Raw genomic sequence first — 17,699 nt, forward strand, 5'->3', positions numbered from 1 at the left:
GCTCTCATTAGCTATAAGAAATTTATTAGGGACTGCCTTTTAGGGGAAAAAAAAGTGCATTTCCAAAGGACTGTTTCTCCTGTAGTTTATTTTGTTAGGTCATACTATTTTCTGACTTGTCATTGAAATGTAATATTTTCTCATTCTTTTTAGATACAATGCTCCATTTAAAAAAAATATACAGAATTGGGTGTATAAATTGTCCACATCCTCTGACATAATTGAAGAGTGGCTAGTGGTCCAGAACCTGTGGGTTTATCTGGAAGCTGTCTTTGTAGGGGGAGACATTGCCAAACAGCTGCCTCAGGTAAGTGTTGTTTTACAACTACTCATAGAATCTGGTGGTTGTTGTCTAGATGTCTCTGTAAAAAGTCCTCAGAAAGACCTATGGTTAGGTGTTGGTGTTATTTACATCAGGGCTGGCAAACTGTGGCTCACTTGCCTGGTTTTATAAATAAAGTTTTATTGGAACACAGTCATGTCCATTCATTTATTTTCTGTTTAAAGGCTTTAGTGTAACAACAGCAGGGTTGAGTAGTTATAACAGAGACTATATATTGTCTGCAATGCCTAAAATATTTGATACATATTTACTCTTTGGCCCTTTACAAAAATACATTTTTTAATTTTCTTTTTAATTTTTTTTTTTTTTTAGTTCAGTGAGAGAAGGGGAGGTAGAGACAGCCTCCCACATGCGCCCTGACTGGGATCCACCTGGCAAGCCCTCTAGGGGGCAATGCTCTGCCTATCTGGGAGTTCTTAGTGCCTGAGACAGAGGCCATGGAGCCATCCTCAGTGCCCAGGGCCAACTCATTCTAATTGAGCCACAGCTGCAGGAGGGGAGATGAAAAGAAGGGGGGGGGGTAGAGAGGCAGATGGGCGCTACTCCTGTGAGTCCTGACTGGAAATTGAACCGGAAACATCCACACGCTGGGCTGATGCTCTACCACTGAGCTAACAGGACAGGGCCAAAAATTGTTATTTCCAAGTGGCTTTTGATTTACATTAGCAGAAAGAAGAAATTTACATATTTTCAAACAGTGAAAAATCTCCAGGTTGTTTGAGGATGTGAGGTGCATTCAAGTATGGTACTATTAAATTACAGTAGTTCATCTCTTTCAAAATTAACCTTGTAATGTCCCCCCGGAGAGTAGAATTAAAATTAATCTGTACAAGTGCAATTAACCACTGGTTAGTCGACTAATGGCAGTTCAGAAACATACCATGGAACAAGGAAATATCACCTTAGGAGCATGTAACAAAATCGTTAAAACAGCTCTATTGGAACCTTTTAAATAAATGCTAATGACTCACTAATAGCTTTACTCTGTGAAGGTAATATTATATAAAATTAAGTCTGATCTTTTAGAATTTCCACACCTACAAACAGGATCTGTAATGATTAAAACTCAAGAATAAAAGAGTTTTGAAAATGACAGATTTCACTTTATACTCCATTTTTAAAACACAAATTATTTTTTTAAATCAGAAAGTTGCACTTAAAAATGCACTTAAAAGTTTTAAAATATGCAAGGTTATGCCAATTTCTAGAATCACATTTGCAATTGACTGCAAAGCTTATTATTATCCGTAATAAACAGAAGATTTTCATTTACAAAAATGTAAATGAAGTTTTATTTATTTTACTGTTTTCTTATTTCTTTTTTTTCCTGGGGTATTATTGAGCTATAATTATTCCAAGGATCCTGCGATCAAATTACTTTCATGCTTTTTCAGTTTCTCATCAAACTGAAACACCAGGAGTGCTGAAAGACTATAGATTTGAGCTTAAAGTTGATAGCTTTGCAAATTAATCACACAGCACTTGGAAAAAAGTATTCAGTGTAAGGAAACAAGGGGTCAATGCTGTTGTAATAAAGCATTATTTCAGTAAGCGTTTTTATGACTTGTTCAGAATTAATTTTGTTGTTCAGAATTAATTCAGATTAAAAACAAAAAAGGAATTGCTCCCTCCCTTTTTGTGTATGTGACAGAGACAGAGAGAGGGACAAACAGGGACAGACAGACAGGAAGGGGGAGAGATGAGAAGCATCAACTTATTGTTGTGGCCCCTTAGTTGTTCATTGATTGCTTTCTCATATGTGCTTTGACCAGGGGGCTACAGTAGAGCAAGTGACCTTGAGTTTAAGCCAGTGACCTTTGGGCTCTAGCCAGCAACCGTGGGGTCATGTCTATGATCTCATGCTCAAGAGAGTGACCCCACGCTTTACCTGGTGAGCCCACGCTCAAACTGGCAACCTCGGGGTTTCAAACCTGGGTCCTCCGAGTCCCAGTCTGATGCTCCACCCACTGCAACACTACCTGGTCAGGCAAGGATTGCCCCCTTTAAACTGTGTATCCTGAAAACTAAGAGAGGCTGGTTTGAAGAGCCATAGGAAATACTAGAGTGAGAGCTGGCCATATGCTGATTTTTACTGACTGCAGGTTTGTGTTTAGGAAGCAAAGCGCTTCCAGAATATTGACAAGTCCTGGATGAAGATAATGCAGCGAGCTCACGAGAACCCCAACGTGATCAGCTGCTGCGTCGGCGACGAGACCATGGGGCAGCTCCTGCCTCATTTACACGAGCAGTTGGAAGTATGTCAGAAGTCACTTACAGGGTAAGTCTCATTTACAAAGGACCTACCATTTTACATGGGCCGGGGTTTTATTCCAAACAAGGCCATCTAGTTCTGGTTTGATAGTGGTGGTAGGGACATTTTACATAAACTTACTTTTTTCTGCCAAAAGGGGCACAGTCAACGTGGGGCTGGGTGCGGCGGGGCGTTGTGTTAGAGTCCTGTGGCCGCTGGAACAAACCGCCCCAAGCTGATGGCGTGAAACCACCAAGCTGGACTTTCTCACAGTGCTGGAGGCCAGAAGTCTGAGAGGAAGGTGCCGCGGGGTCTAAAGGCTCTGAGGGAGGACCTGCCCTTCTCCTTCCGGCGTCGGGTGGCTCTGGGGTCCCCTGGCCTGTGGCTCCACGGCTCCCGTCTCTGTCTCTGCGCTCACTTTGTCTCCCTTCCTGTGTTTCTCTGGTGTGGATACTGATTGGACTTAGGGTTTATCTCATTAATCCAGGATGATTTCTTCTTGAGATCCTTAACTTCAATATATCTGCAAACCCCTTTTTCCAAATAACATCACAGGTTCCAAGGGGGCCTTCCACTCAGCCCAGTGCAGGCACGGAACAGAAACGGGCACTAAGAGATCAATAAACCAGACAGATTCATGGGATATTATGTGTTTACACACACACACACATGCACACACACGCACACACACACTTATATTATATATAATTTTGAAATTAAGTGTAATGGGGTGACATTGATCAATAGGAGTTAAGCAGTTCCTGGCTGGTTGCCTCAGTGGATAGAGTTCCTAATGTGTGGATGTCCTGGGTTCGATCCTGGTCAGGGAACACAGGAGAAGCAACCATCTGCTTCTCTCCCCCTGCCTATCCTACTTCTCTTCCTTTTCCCCTCCCTCAGCCACTGGCTCAGTTGATTCGAGCATTGGCCCTGGGTGCTGAGGATAGCTCAGTTGGTCCAAGCATTGGCCTCAGACTGAGGATAGCTCCATGACTCAAAGGTGGGCCCCAGACAGGGGTTGGGGCGCATGCGGGAGTCTGTCTCTCCATCTCCCCTCCTCACACATATAAGAAAAAAGTAAAGCCATTCATTCTCAGTTTCTAATAGGGTGGACATATATTCTGGTTTGTCTAAGTTTATGCCTCTGTCTCAGCTTAATGGTTAGTTGTCCCCTCTTTTGCTCAAACTGTGCTGGTTTGCGGATAAATTATGTGCTCACCCTGGGTTTCAGCCAGACTAGGAGGTTCACAGTGCTCTTAGGTTACAGGGGAGCTCTTGATTATGAAGAAGATGCGGGATGGGGCAGGCTGGTCTTCACTCATTTCCCCAAGGGACATCCGTGGTGTAGCACCGACCTTGGTTCTAACCGAACAGTTCAGAGGCGAATGGGAAATGACTGTGTCTTACTGACAATGTTAGTGATCATGTCTTGCCTGAAAATAAATAATTCAGAAAGCTGTAGTTTGATAACATGACTTTATTTAAAGGTACTTGGAGAAGAAGCGATTGCTATTTCCAAGGTTCTTCTTTGTGTCCGACCCGGTTCTCCTGGAAATTCTCGGACAAGCCAGTGATTCTCACACCATACAGGTATGATTTGAGTGTCTGTTACATACACCTTTCACCCCCACAGCATTCATAACGGGTAATAAAAAACGAAGTTAACATTTTAAAAGTAGGGGCAGGAAAGAAGAGTATTAAAAAGTAGGTTGATTGTAGAATGTCTTTTTTTTCTGTGTATTTGGAGGCTGGGATCATTGATTATGCCACTCACCAGCCTGATGTCCTTGGCCAGCTTCTTAATTGTCCTGCACCTCAGTTTCCTCATCTATAAAACCGGAACATCAGCGGTTCCCATGTCACAGGGGTGCCTTGAGCATCGTGCGAGATAATGCGCTGAAAGGGACCCAGCACACTGCGCGCTCACTCAGTATGACTCGCGCTCACTCAGTGTGACTCGCTGTTGTCTTTTTTTTTTCTTTACAGGGACAGAGAGAGAGAATCAGAGAGAGGGATAGACAGGGACAGACAGGAACGGAGAGAGATGAGAAGCATCAATCATCAGTTTTTCGTTGTGACACCTTAATTGTTCATTGATTGCTTTCTCATATGTGCCTTGACCACGGGCCTTCAGCAGACCGAGTAACCCCTTGCTTGAGCCAGTGACCTTGGGTCTAAGCTGGTGAGCATTTGTTATTTTGCTCAAGCCAGATGAGCCCGCGCTCAAGCTGGCAACCTCGGGGTCTCGAACCTGGGTCCTCGGTATCCCAGTCCAGTGCTCTATCCACTGCGCCACCACCTGGTCAGGCTGTTGTGAGTCTTTTACTCTGAATATTCTTAGATCAATATGGCTGGTGGTTTGGATTTGTCTTTTTTTTTTTTTTTTTAAGTCCAGACTGCTTTCCACAGGCTTTCAGCCATTTCCCAGGGCAGTCCTTCCGGGAGGAAGAGAAAACTGGGAGCCGCCACCCATCCCAGGGCCAGTTTCTGGTTTGGGAATGTGGGGCTCTGCTAATATCTCCCCTGCTGGTTTCCAGGAGGTTGTGGGGATGAGAAAAGAGAGAAGTAAAGGCTGCATCAGGGAGAAGGCAGGACTGAGCTGGGACGGACTGTGTGGTTTGTCCCCGTCTGCGGGAAGGTGGCCGTCACTGGTCTCATCTCCCCAGTCTAAGAGGGAAACTGAGGACTGGGAGGGTGCGTCAGCGGGGCTGGACTTTAAAATGTGGGCCTCCGAAGCCCTGGCCGGTTGGCTCAGTGGTAGAGCGGCGGCCTGGCGTGCAAGGGGTCCCAGGTTCGATTCCCGGTCAGGGCACACAGGAGAAGCGCCCATCTGCTTCTCCACCCCTCCCCCTCTCCTTCCTCTCTGTCTCTCTCTTCCCCTCCCGCAGCGAGGCTCCATTGGAGCAAAGATGGCCCGGGCGCTGGAGATGGCTCCTTGGTCTCTGCCCCAGGTGCTAGAATGGCTCTGGTCGCAACAGAACGATGCCCCGGAGGGGCAGAGCATCGCCCCCTGGTGGGCAGAGCGTCGCCCTCTGGTGGGCGTGCCGGGTGGATCCCAGTCGGGCGCATGCGGGAGTCTGTCTCTGACTGTCTCTCCCTGTTTCCAGCTTCGGAAAAATACAAAAAATAAATAAATAAAATAAAAATAAATAAATAAAACGTGGGCCTCCGAGTCAGTCAAGGGGTGAGGGGAGGTTCTTTTATTTTTTTTTAATCAAGTCAGTTCTTTATCTTTTACGAAGATTGAAAATATTACGGCTTTTGAAAACGCATGATGGCTTTTGCGTTTCGGCTCCTGTGTGCTTCTGCCTTGACCTGTGCTTCTTACAGCCTCATCTCCCTGCGGTCTCGGACAACATCAACGAGGTCACGTTTCACGCCAAGGACTACGACCGCATCCTGGCCGTCATATCCCGAGAAGGAGAGAAAATCATTGTAATTTCACTTGGTTCCACGTTTGTTATGAGGCTTTCTTTAAAAACCGAGATCAAGGGGAATGTGGTTCTCTGAGGACCAAAGGGAGGCAGGGAGGACTCGAGTTCTAGTTCTGCAGCCCCATGTCACACACTAGTCTGGACGACTTATTTACCTTCCACAGACTCATTTCATCGCCTGTAAAGTGAAAGTGTTAGACTGAATGGTCTCTGTAGTTCCTTCCACCTATTGTATTAGTTGGTTTTTACTCATGTTTTAAATATGTTGTCTAAAACATGCGATGATTTACTTTGCATTGAGGAACTGGGACTTACCAGGTTAAGTGTGTGACATTTGTAGAAACACCAAATTCTGATCAAGTTGTAACATATTTGTAATATATTTTCTATATAGTTGGATAGTCCTATCATGGCCAAAGGTCCTGTAGAGATTTGGCTTCTGGACTTGTTAAAAATGCAGATGTCGTCATTACATAACATAATCCGATCTGCATTCTATCAAATCAGTGACTCGGGATTTCAACTCCTGCCTTTCCTCAGCCACTTTCCCGCACAGGTGAGGACACACAGTGTTTAAATCATGGTTGTAAGGCGTGGAAATAAGGGGGAAGGGTACTCAGGAGGCAGCTGTCCTGACGGCGTGGAGGCCGTGGTAGCCTTGAGCTAGTTAGGGGGGACTGCCCACCTGCAGCTCCCAGCCACCTGCCTGTCCGCCGCCACCATTCCCAGCCCACTGCCCAGCCCCCAAAGGGGACCTGCTGCCATTCTCTCATCATTAAGGATTTACACTGAGACTAAAACCACTTATGGAAAATTTGACCTTATGTGTAAAAGCGTAGGTAGATCTAGAGACAGATCTGAGTGTGGATATAGACAAAAGGAGTGAGCATATCATTTCCTGAAACTAAATTCATCTTGCCCCCCTCGAGTCCTGTGGCTCTCAGAAGTGCACTGTAATGTGCCAAGTATCTTTAAAACCAAATAGAGAAAATTCCAATAATCTCATCACATTTTCAGCCAGGGTAAATGAAAAATGATGACTTGAGTTCTGGGTCAGAGACGGCATGAAATAGAAAGCAAGAGATAGCCAAGGAAAATGCAGGCAGTTCTTGGCCAACCCGTATTTCTTCTGTGCCTGCTTCTGCCAACCCGCACGCCACGTTCTGAATTAATGCACACGTGGTGGCGACGGCCGAAGGGATAGGAAATTGTTTATTCAGATGGCACAAGTGCAGATATGGAAACCACTATTGGAGAGAATACTTGAATATGGTGATGTTTTAATGTTGCATAAAAATCACCGTGGCAAGCTTGAATAGCATTATTATCTTCGTGATAAATGCCTTAAAAATACTTTATTTCATAAGCTGAGAAAATAGCTGCTTAGACCAAATCACCATACTCTCCCTCTCCTGGGAAGGCGTGCTCCCCTGTGCATTCTGAAGGAGGGGTTCAGTCTCGTTGAGACAGAAGAGTCAGCATGAAATGTGGAGCAGTTGAAGAGCAAGTCCAAAGCCCTTGGAAGCACCTTGAAGAGGAGATAGCAGGAAAGTTGACTAGCTTTCAGGATTTTCTTTAGTGTGCGTACATCTATAATACATACAAATCAAGAGGTGAAAATTTAAATAACTTTGGATAAAAATCTTAACATTGTAGTGGACAAATATCAGTTCATTTGTTTTTACCCCTTTCCTGGGGCAGAAATTGTGGGTAAGGTGACATTCACTCACTGGTTTCCTTAGATGCCTTCCCCGAGAGACCAAGGACAAGCTTTTCCCCTTCTCACTTCCTGTCTCTCCTTTAAATAAATGCAGAGACAGAAGAGCAGATGTAGGTAAAGATATGGATAGTAGAGAGCACGGAAGGCGAGAAAGGAGACAGACAGTGCATCTTTTTAAATGTTATAAAGAGATGTCTGGAAAACTATTTTTGGTAGTGGGAAAATACATGTCCCTTTTTTGGGGTTTAAAATGAGTAAAAACCCTGTTTGCCTTCATGTGGATGAGTGATCACCAAATTTTGTTGTAGAATGGGTTTTAAATATTCGCCTGCCTTGTCTGCTGGATTTGTAGGTTGGGCTTCTGGGAATTCAGATGCTGTGGACACATGACTCAGAAGATGCTTTAAATAATGCAAAAGATGACAGGAAGATCATGCAAATAACCAACCAGAAATTTTTGGATATTCTAAATATTCTGATTAGTCAGACAACACACGACCTAAGCAAGTTTGAAAGAGTGAAATTTGAAACTCTGATTACTATCCATGTGCATCAGAGAGATATTTTTGATGATTTGGTAAAGTATCTTTTTTTCTTAATTTAAAGTGATTCAGTGTGTACTAGTTAATAATTTAGCGATCCTAATAATGAAAAATTAACTATGATACGTATTCCCTAACTTACATGAACCTGCCATCTCCCTGGTCCTTTTTCACAAATGTCTTCGTTATAGACCATGTCTACTACATTTGGTGGGTTAAACAACCATATCTGTATATGCACACTTGTCATTCTGAAGGTCTGGAGCCAACTGATGTGATGTGAACTCTTTGTTCCATTAAACTAAACAAGAGGGACATGAGACAACTTAGGTGAGGCTGGTCATGAGTTCTGATGGACTGGTTAGGAAAGAAGTCCAGATCAAATAGAATCAAGCTTCAGAGAACTCTCAGGGATATTTGTCCCAGGGATGGCATCCAGCCGGGCATCATGGGCTTGACTTGGGCAAGGCTTTGTAGGGTGGAAGTAAGAGGAGGAGGAGTGTGTGAATGACCTCTGGAAATAGAATTTTCTGTAACCAATGGCCTTGAGGCAAGACCAAGTTCTCCCAAAGCAGTCCTTATCTTACAGGGTAGGGGCCCCAGGTGGTTTTGATATACCAACATTAGACTATCTTTGTCTTTAACTACCATTGTTCTGGTCTATTCTTCTATTCTATTCTATTCTATTCTATTCTATTCTATTCTATTCTATTCTATTCTATTCTATTCTATTCTATTCTATTCTATTCTATTCATTTGTCTTAAAGGCACCTCTTTCTTTTATTAGAGGCACATAATTCATGCAACTCTGGACCTTTTTTTTTTTTTTTAAAGAGAATATGATCCCAGGCTATCTGTCTCAAACTTATATCAAAAGTTCTGATCAGATAAGTTATATTTGAAAGACATGCAGCCAATTTTACTCCCCTAAAATCCAGATCCTCACTTCTCAAAGTATTGTATGCCAACCAGTTGTGCTGGTATCTCTGGGGAGCTTGTTAGGAAAGCAGAGCCTCCAGCCTCCTCTTCCCCCTCCCCCCACCCCCATACTGAGTTAGAATCGGCATTTCAGCAGGATTCCCAGGAGATCCACAGTGTATGGCAGTCCCAGAAACACTGCTCTAGGATTTATCTCTGGACCTAGTTGTTCATGGAACCCACTTAAACCTTATTTCTTTGTCCTTCCTCAGATTTGCTTTCACTGAATTGCAGTTACCCTTATACTTTGACTTTCATTGAAGCCCAGCTTAAGAAACTCCTATAGAACCCATTACTGTATCTGCTAAAAGCATGCTGTTGAGGCTGATGTCTATATATCTCTCACTACTCTTAAAGTTGAAGTCCCATGGAAGAAATTTCTTTTAAATTTAACTGCTGAGCAAAGCATTACTTCCCATACAGAATGGATTTTTAAGAAATCTATACACAATTAAAACCATGAAACTGTTTTCTTTTTTGTCTTAATCACTGTTGAATCCATGATGAGTTTGTATCCTTACTTAAAGAGATTCCTTGGCCAGCATATTTGCATTTGATTCTTTCATGTATAATGCTTGAAACAGCCTGTTATAGAGTAAAATAAACATTAGCTCTTCTTTCTTCATCCCTTTTCATCTTCACAGATGGTTGAAAGGAGCTAGCTGACTGCATCCCCGTGGGGGTAGGTCCCATGTTAGAGAGCAGATCTCTGGGGGTGACACTGGTCATGTTGCCCAGAAGTAGCTCTTTTAGGGTGATGAATACAAACGGTGCTTTAGGACAGAAGCCAGGATTACCTGGAGGAGAGGCAAGGTCATAAACTATGGAACAATACAGCAACAAAAAGCAATGTTGTAAAGAGGATAGACACTTGATTAGATGGAGATCTGAACATTGTACAATTACCAGAGGTTTTTTTTTTTGTGTGTGTGTGTCAGCTGAATGACTGGAAGTGGGCCCTTGGGTTTAAAAACATGAAGGGGACCGTTTGCCATTTTCCTATGTTGATTCTTCTGAATGGGTAGAGCTGGAATTTCTCCAATTTGCCAGTGGAGTCTTCAAGCACCCCAGAATGTGGTTGAGGAGGGATGTTGTTCCAATGTGTTTCCCTGGTTTCTGTCTCTTGCATCCATTGCCGTGGGAGCCTGGTACTGCTTGCCCCGTAGGGGTGCTCTAGTGACTGGGCAGGTGGAGTGGTTTGGCCATAGTGCTGGTGTAGGAAGGTGTGTGCAAATTTGAGCATCTCCCTGCGTGTTCCGTTCAGTGACTTCCCACTGCCACGAGAACAGTGCCCAGCACCTTCCCCACACCCCAGCATGCCTCGGCTCTTCTCTTCTCTCCAGAGCCCTGGGTGCCTCTCCCCTGGCGACCTTCTGCAGTGTCTCGGACATGCCAGCCTGATGTTCTTAGCCTTTGCCTAAAACCTGCGCCCTCTGCAGCCCTGTCACCCAGCCTCTGCTTTATTTCCCTGGCTGATTCCAACTGGTTAGGTGTCAGTTTGGGTGTTTCTTTTCTTTTCTTTCCTCTTTTTTTTTTCTTTTCTTTTTTGAGTACCCCTTTCAGACACCCTACACTAGGTTAGGTCTTCTTGCTTCATATTTTCATAAACCCTGAATTTCTTTTCTTACTTTATCACAATTCCTTATTTATCTGTTTGTCTCTTGTCCTTTTCTGTGAGCCCCAGGGGGCAGGAACTGTGCCTGTGTCTGCTTACCCAGCACAGTCAGGCCCAGGGAGGGGCTCCAGAAATACGTTTCAAATGAGTGAGAGTGGGTTCACGAACGAGTGCATGCAAATTGCCCATACGCTTGTGTACTATGCTGTTGCAATTCAGTCTGTAATCTCTGTGTGTTTCATGCTTTTAAGGTAAAAATGCATATCAAATCAGTAACTGATTTTGAATGGCTAAAACAGAGTAGATTCTATTTTAAAGAAGATTTGGATCAGACTATAGTGTCTATTACAGATGTCGATTTTATTTACCAAAATGAATTTCTGGGCTGCACGGATCGACTTGTTATCACTCCATTAACAGATAGGTAGGAAACTTGGTTTCTGTTACTCCATTTTGTAATTAGGTAATGTGCTTAACATTGTTTTTAAAATGGCATTTGAAATATTAACAGAAGCTCACTGCTGTCGTGTTAGGTCTGTGCTAGCTCATCAAAGTCAGTCTAACAGCGACATAACCATATAGTAGTTGTTACTTGTACATTAAATTTTAATGATGTAGAGAAATGTAAAAGAATGGAAGCGAGCTTGAATGTTGACTGTGAGTAATTTAGTAGTAAAGTTTAGATTGCAAGACTGAAAAACATCTCTAGGGCCATAAAGGAAGTCTCCAGAATTGCAAAGGAGGAAGGCCCCTTGGAGATGGGCTCATTTAGTCTCCTGATGTATCAAATGTGGAAATGGATCCCTAAAGCGAAGTTTCTTGGCCAGGTCTGAAGAATCAGTTAATGGTAGATCCCCTCACAGTTTTTCCCGCTATATGACACTGGACAAGAATTGGGTCCTTTTTATCTTTATATGTATATCCCACAACAGTTCAAGGTTGTGCATAGAAGACACTCAATAAATGCTTGTAGAGGTGACTTAAATCGGACTGTAGGACAGTTAATTCTCCCGTTACTTTACATAGGGCTGCCTCCAGGTAAAATTATAACACATTTAAATTTGGTCTTCAGCCTCCTCAGGATTCATCCAGGTTCCCTTTATAAGCCCAGTGTCACTGACACATAAATTTATCAGTTTTCCCTTCCATTAATGTTTGCATATAAAGCTTCCTGTGTCATGTGTCACGTATCACTCGTTTTTTTTGTTTTTTTGGGGTGTTTTTTTTTTGTATTTTTCTGAAGTTGGAAACAGGAAGATAGGCAGACAGACTCCCGCATGTGCCCGACCAGGATCCACCACGTGTGCCCACCAGGGGGCGATGCTTTGCCCATCTGAGGCGTTGCTCTATTGCAACCAGGGCCATTGTAGCACCTGAGGCAGAGGCATGGAGTCATCCTCAGCGCCCGGGGCCAACTTTGCTCCAATGGAGCCTTGGATGTGGGAGGGGAAGAGAGAGACAGAGAGGAAGGACAGGGGGAGGGGTGGAGAAGCAGATGGGCACTTCTCCTGTGTGCCTGGCCGGGAATTGAACCCGGGACTCCTGCACACCAGGCCGACCCTCTACCACTGAGCCAACTGGCCAGGGCTCACTCGGTATTAGCTTAGTCTTTACACTCACCTAAATGAGGGAAACATTTCATAGCAAAAACAATTTGCACAATGGCGTGTTGGAGATGGCTCGTACCAGCTTGTTGTAGAGTGTAGAAGTTTGTCCTAAGAAATATTTGCAGTCTCTTAACTGTTGTTCTGCTACTAACGAGTGCCAGGTACGGCGTGCAGCCCTGTTTGGTTGCCTGGCTCATGTGAGAGCTGCTCAGATTCTAAAATAAACAGGCCCATTGCAATCACGCTGGATTTTGCTTGCGCTTCCCTGGAGTGCGTTATCCGGGACTCACGGTGCGTTATCTGATTGACACACTTGCAGGTGCTACATCACTCTAGCACAGGCCCTGGGCATGAACATGGGAGGTGCTCCCGCGGGGCCTGCGGGCACCGGCAAAACAGAAACGACCAAAGACATGGGAAGATGTTTGGGAAAATACGTGGTCGTGTTTAACTGCTCAGATCAAATGGATTTCAGAGGGCTGGGAAGGATTTTTAAAGGCAAGTGTCAGACACTTAAATTATTTCTGCTGTTTTTTTTTTGTTTTGTTTTTTATTGTGCTTTCATGTTGTTTTCTGATATAGATCTAAAGTGAAAATCTCCCACATAACCAAAATTAGTATGAGTTGATGCATATGATATGGCCATTTTTTCTTGGTCAAAAATGGCTTGGATGTCATCCATTTCATTGGTTCAATATTATTGCTGCCATTATAGTCCACGAGTTGAATGCGTACTGAATTATGATAGTGGAATCAACTTATTACTGCCCGAAACAACGATGGAGGAAGTAAGGTGAAGATAAACCAATGACACGTGACTTCGCTTCCAGCATTAAATCCCACAGAAACGACTGACTGTTTTTAAAAGCATAGCAATGCTGGAAAACAAGAAGGAGGGCCACCAGCAGATGGGTAATTCTGAGAAAATCCTGACAGATAGGTAGGAGGTGGTTTCAGCTGGACAGAGGAAAGCAGGTTAGAGAGCACTTCTGTCTCAGAACTCGGTGCCTGGTGGCTTTCTCTTTCCTGTCTCTGTGCGTTGTCCTGGTGGTCTCACGTGGGCCCCAACTTTAGAATACTGCCTGTGTGATCACTTTATCTCTCTAGCTTGGACTTCCTGAAATTTCAGATTCGTATGTGCGACTGACATCTGTGCTTACACATCTAATAGATCCAAACTTGTTATCTCCCCTCCCAACACGACTCCCTCCCCAGTCTTCCCCGTCACACTAAATAGCCGTTTCATTCTTCCAGGTGCTCAGACAAAAAAAAACCCCTTGACTTCTCCTTTACTCCTCTCTGTCTCTCACACCCACATCCGTACTGTCAGAAAACACTATTGCCTTCCAGATATATCCCAAGTCTGACCCATCACCTCGGATCCCCACTGCCCCGTGCTGGCTCCAGCCTGTCATCACCTCTCACTCACCTGGACTAGTTCCAGTAAGCCTCCTGACAGGCCTCCCTGTGTCTACCCTTCTCCCCTCCATTCTAGTCTCAGAACAGCACCGCAGCAGGTCCTGTCCCCTGCAAGTCAGATCACGACACTCTTCTGCCGGAAGCTGCCCAGTGGTTTCACCCTGAGCCAAAGCCGGAGTCCTTACCATGGTCCCATGCTGTCTTACGCGGTCACACCCGGCCCCTCCACACTGTGTTCTTCTGAGCTTCCGAACCCCCCTCCTAGTACTCTCTGCTCACCTCACTCTCTCTGCTCTGCTGTGGCCACACTGACCTTTCGATGTTTGGCAAATGTTCAGAGCACGTTTGCTCCTCAGGCCCCTTACTCCTGCTGTACCTTAGATTCCCCGACCCCCCCCCCCTCCCAGAGTCGTTCTCACGGCTCATGTGACTGAGGGTGTCCACCGCAGACACCGTACTGGAACACTTGAAAGCGTTCTCTTTGAGGTAAGGTGTACAGCTAGAATTCCTGTGACTGCTGTTTTGTAGTCATCCCTGTACTTCAGATCCGACCCAATGCAGTCAGAAACAACAACAGAAGCACAAGGAGTGGGAGGAAAGCAATACAAAATTTCATTATTTACAAATGATGTAGTACGCTTAAAAAAATGTAACAAAATCTATAAAAGAATAGAATTTAGCAAGCTCCCTGGAATATAAAATCAACACAAAATAAATTTTATTTTGATAAAATTTTATTCCAATAACAAACAAACAGTTAGAAAATAAAAACGTCAAGAGAGATGTCATTTGGAATGTAATTTAGCAAGCGCGGTACTGGTGCAGGGATTGCTGAGTGCACCAGGGTAATGTAACAGAGGACCCAAAAAGAGGCCAAGGGCACTCGCCAGATGGCACAGGTATTACTGCAAACCAGTGAGGAAGAGACAGACTTTACAATGAGTTGTTCCGGTACAACAGTTGATTGATAGGTAACAAAGGAAATGGGATCCCTACAAATATAAAAATTGGATGCTCAAACCATATGTAAAACTGAGTTGTGGGAATTAAATATCTAAATGTGGTAGGCAAAACTGTACGGATTTTTAGAAGGTAATAGAGGAAAACATCTTTGTTTTCAGAGTAGAAAGAAAATTTTAATCTGAAAGTCACGAACCATAAAGAAAAGGTTGCTACATTGCCTACCCTAAGTTGAAAACATCTGTTCATCAGTGGATACCAAAAAGAGAGAAATTTCATGCCAGAAACTTGGAAACAGCATTAGCAACAGATATTACCTACAAAGACTTAGTATCCCAAATATACGAGTAATGCGTATGAATCAGTGAGAAAGAGATAACCCAACAGAAAACTAAGGGAAAGCCTTAAACAGCCATTCATTGCACAAACGAAGGAAACCAAATGACCCACCATCGGGCAACTGCACATCATAACGAGATTCCATTCTGTACACACCGGATTAACAAAAGTTTAAGTGGAACGTTTTTGAGCACTGGCAAGGGCAACAGAAGCAGTCACCCACCACGGTGGGAGTGTAAAGCTTGTTTGACAAAAAAGCCTACATGTGTGAGCTCAGCTCTCCCACCTCCTGGCGTCTGCTCAGATAAATGGCTCACACTCACTGGGAGCCTGTGTGCCGCTGTTCATGGCAGCATTGCTTGTAACAGCAAACAACTGGCTACAACTCGAGTGTCCTCTGTGGTGGGCGAGGCACATAAATACATAAATGGTGCACATATAATTAATATAGCATATGTGAAGGAAAGAAGATATGTATGTGACTGCTATACAGTGGTAAAATCGGTAAAATTGAGTAGGTGTTGCGCAACACACTGATGTAGAACGGTCTCACACATACGGCTTAGAGGGAGAGAAGCACGTCTCATAAAAACATATAGCATGATTAAACTTATTTATTTATTTTATTATTATTTTTATTAAGTGAGAGGAGGGGAGGCTGAGAGACAGATTCTCGCATGTGCCCCTACCAGGATACCCCCAGTGAGCTCACTAGGGGGCAATGCTCTGCTGATCTGGGGCCACTGCTCTGTTGCTTGGCAACTGGGCTATTTTTTAGCACCTGAAGCAGAGGCCAGGGAGCCGTCCTCAGTGCCCAGGGCCAACTTGATAAAATCAAGCCATGGCTGTGGGAGGAAGGGGGGGAGAGAGAGAGAGAGAGAGAGAGAGAGGGAGAGAGAAAGGGTAGAGGGATGGAGAAGCAGATGGTCACTTCACCTGTGTGCCCTGACCAGGAATTGAACCTGGAACATCCAGATAGGAGGCCTATGCTCTACCACTGAGCCAATTGGCCAGGGCCTAAATTTATTTGAAATTCAAAAATAGGTAAAAACCCTAGTTTGTATTGTTTGTTATTTATATATATATATTGTAAAAAATGAAAAGGAGAGCCTGATAATGATTGTCACAGAGTTCAGACTAGCAATCTGTCCTCTGGGAGGGAGGAAGGGGGTGCCATTGGGAAGAAGGACACTGGGCTGTCCTGCATTAAATGTCGTGAGTCCATTCATCCAGCCCTTCCTTTAAGTGCAATATGAGGAATGAACCTATGACAGACATCATGAGATTGCACACCCAGCTCTTACCTTTAATTACCTGACTGTTGGAGATATATGTACACACACAGACACATAACTACATAGTCTTTATGTTTCTCCATTTAAGAAAGGGAATAAAACATGGGCTTCAGGCTAGGGGGAAATATTTTAACGTGTATATCTGACAAAAGATTAATACCCAGCATTAAAAAAGATTCTCCTCAAGCCTTTGAAAAACACAGAATAAAACAGTAATGAGATGCCAGTCTCACTCCTGCCAGACTGGCAGGAATGGAAAGGTCTGACAACCACTGTGGGAAAGGTGCCTCAGAGAAGTTTGGCAACAGGTGGTGAATGTGAAAGCTCCGTGCCCCGAGCATGTCCACCTCTCACACGCACTTCAGGAAGATGTGAGCAAGAGTGACATGCTGTTGTGACAAATTATTAGGAACAACCCAGATCTCCACTGAGCATAGAAGGGATTTTTAAACTATTATGTTTCTGCAATGGATACTACGCAGCACAGCATTCTAAAATAGCGAATTAGGTCTTCATATACCAGCATAGATAAGTCTCTGAAAAATAATATTGAGCTAATGATTCAAATTTCAGGAGGCTATGTACAGTATTTTATAGATAGCTAGAGAGAGATAGACATATAAATGCCGGTAGATACTCACATATAAATTTTGAACTGGCAGAATATATAGTGTTTATGAATACATGCAGAAGAGCAATAGTTTATAAGCACAGAATAGGAACCACTGACATAAAATTCAGGGTAGAGATTACTCTGGTCAAGGAGGAAGTGTGGACCCAGAGGGGTGTACGTGGACTTGCACTGAAGTTCTAACATTCATTGGAATGAAAGATGAAGCCAATTGCCAAGATCTGATAGCTGGGCGCATGGGTATTCATTCTCCAAACACTTTTGAACCCTGAGTGTCATATTCTAATCAAAGAGAAGGGTTCTCTGTGGATCACTCTCCGCTTGAGGGTTGCGGATGGTTGAGAGACACAGACTAGAGTGCAAGGTAAACCTCACTATCCCAAAATTTCAGCAGAAGGCAAAAAAAGAGGGTTTTTTCTCCATATAAAAGCCGCAGCACAGCTCTCTGAAGTGGAAAGCCCGACAAAGACCAACCTCAGAGAGGCCAGCAGTGCACCAGACCTTGAGAAGGGCTCTCCTGCATCTCCGATCCCTTCCCTCCAGTCACCAGAGGCAGACATGCATC

The 17,699-nt window shown here is 44.0% G+C and overlaps 1 protein-coding gene across 1 annotated transcript in view; it reads left to right on the forward strand.

Annotated features, from left to right (window-relative positions):
• The window catches only part of DNAH8 (dynein axonemal heavy chain 8), a 297,942-nt gene that overhangs the window by 99,703 nt on the left and 180,540 nt on the right, over positions 1 to 17,699 (forward strand). The window contains exons 33-40 of the mRNA XM_066252925.1: positions 154 to 307; positions 2,458 to 2,621; positions 4,082 to 4,184; positions 5,925 to 6,029; positions 6,423 to 6,584; positions 8,101 to 8,325; positions 11,135 to 11,307; positions 12,810 to 12,988. Of these exons, the coding sequence (XP_066109022.1) occupies positions 154 to 307; positions 2,458 to 2,621; positions 4,082 to 4,184; positions 5,925 to 6,029; positions 6,423 to 6,584; positions 8,101 to 8,325; positions 11,135 to 11,307; positions 12,810 to 12,988 (1,265 nt within the window). The remainder of the gene's footprint in view (positions 1 to 153; positions 308 to 2,457; positions 2,622 to 4,081; positions 4,185 to 5,924; positions 6,030 to 6,422; positions 6,585 to 8,100; positions 8,326 to 11,134; positions 11,308 to 12,809; positions 12,989 to 17,699) is intronic.

Source organism: Saccopteryx bilineata, chromosome 1 (genome assembly GCF_036850765.1).
Source record: "Saccopteryx bilineata isolate mSacBil1 chromosome 1, mSacBil1_pri_phased_curated, whole genome shotgun sequence".
NCBI lineage: Eukaryota > Metazoa > Chordata > Mammalia > Chiroptera > Emballonuridae > Saccopteryx > Saccopteryx bilineata.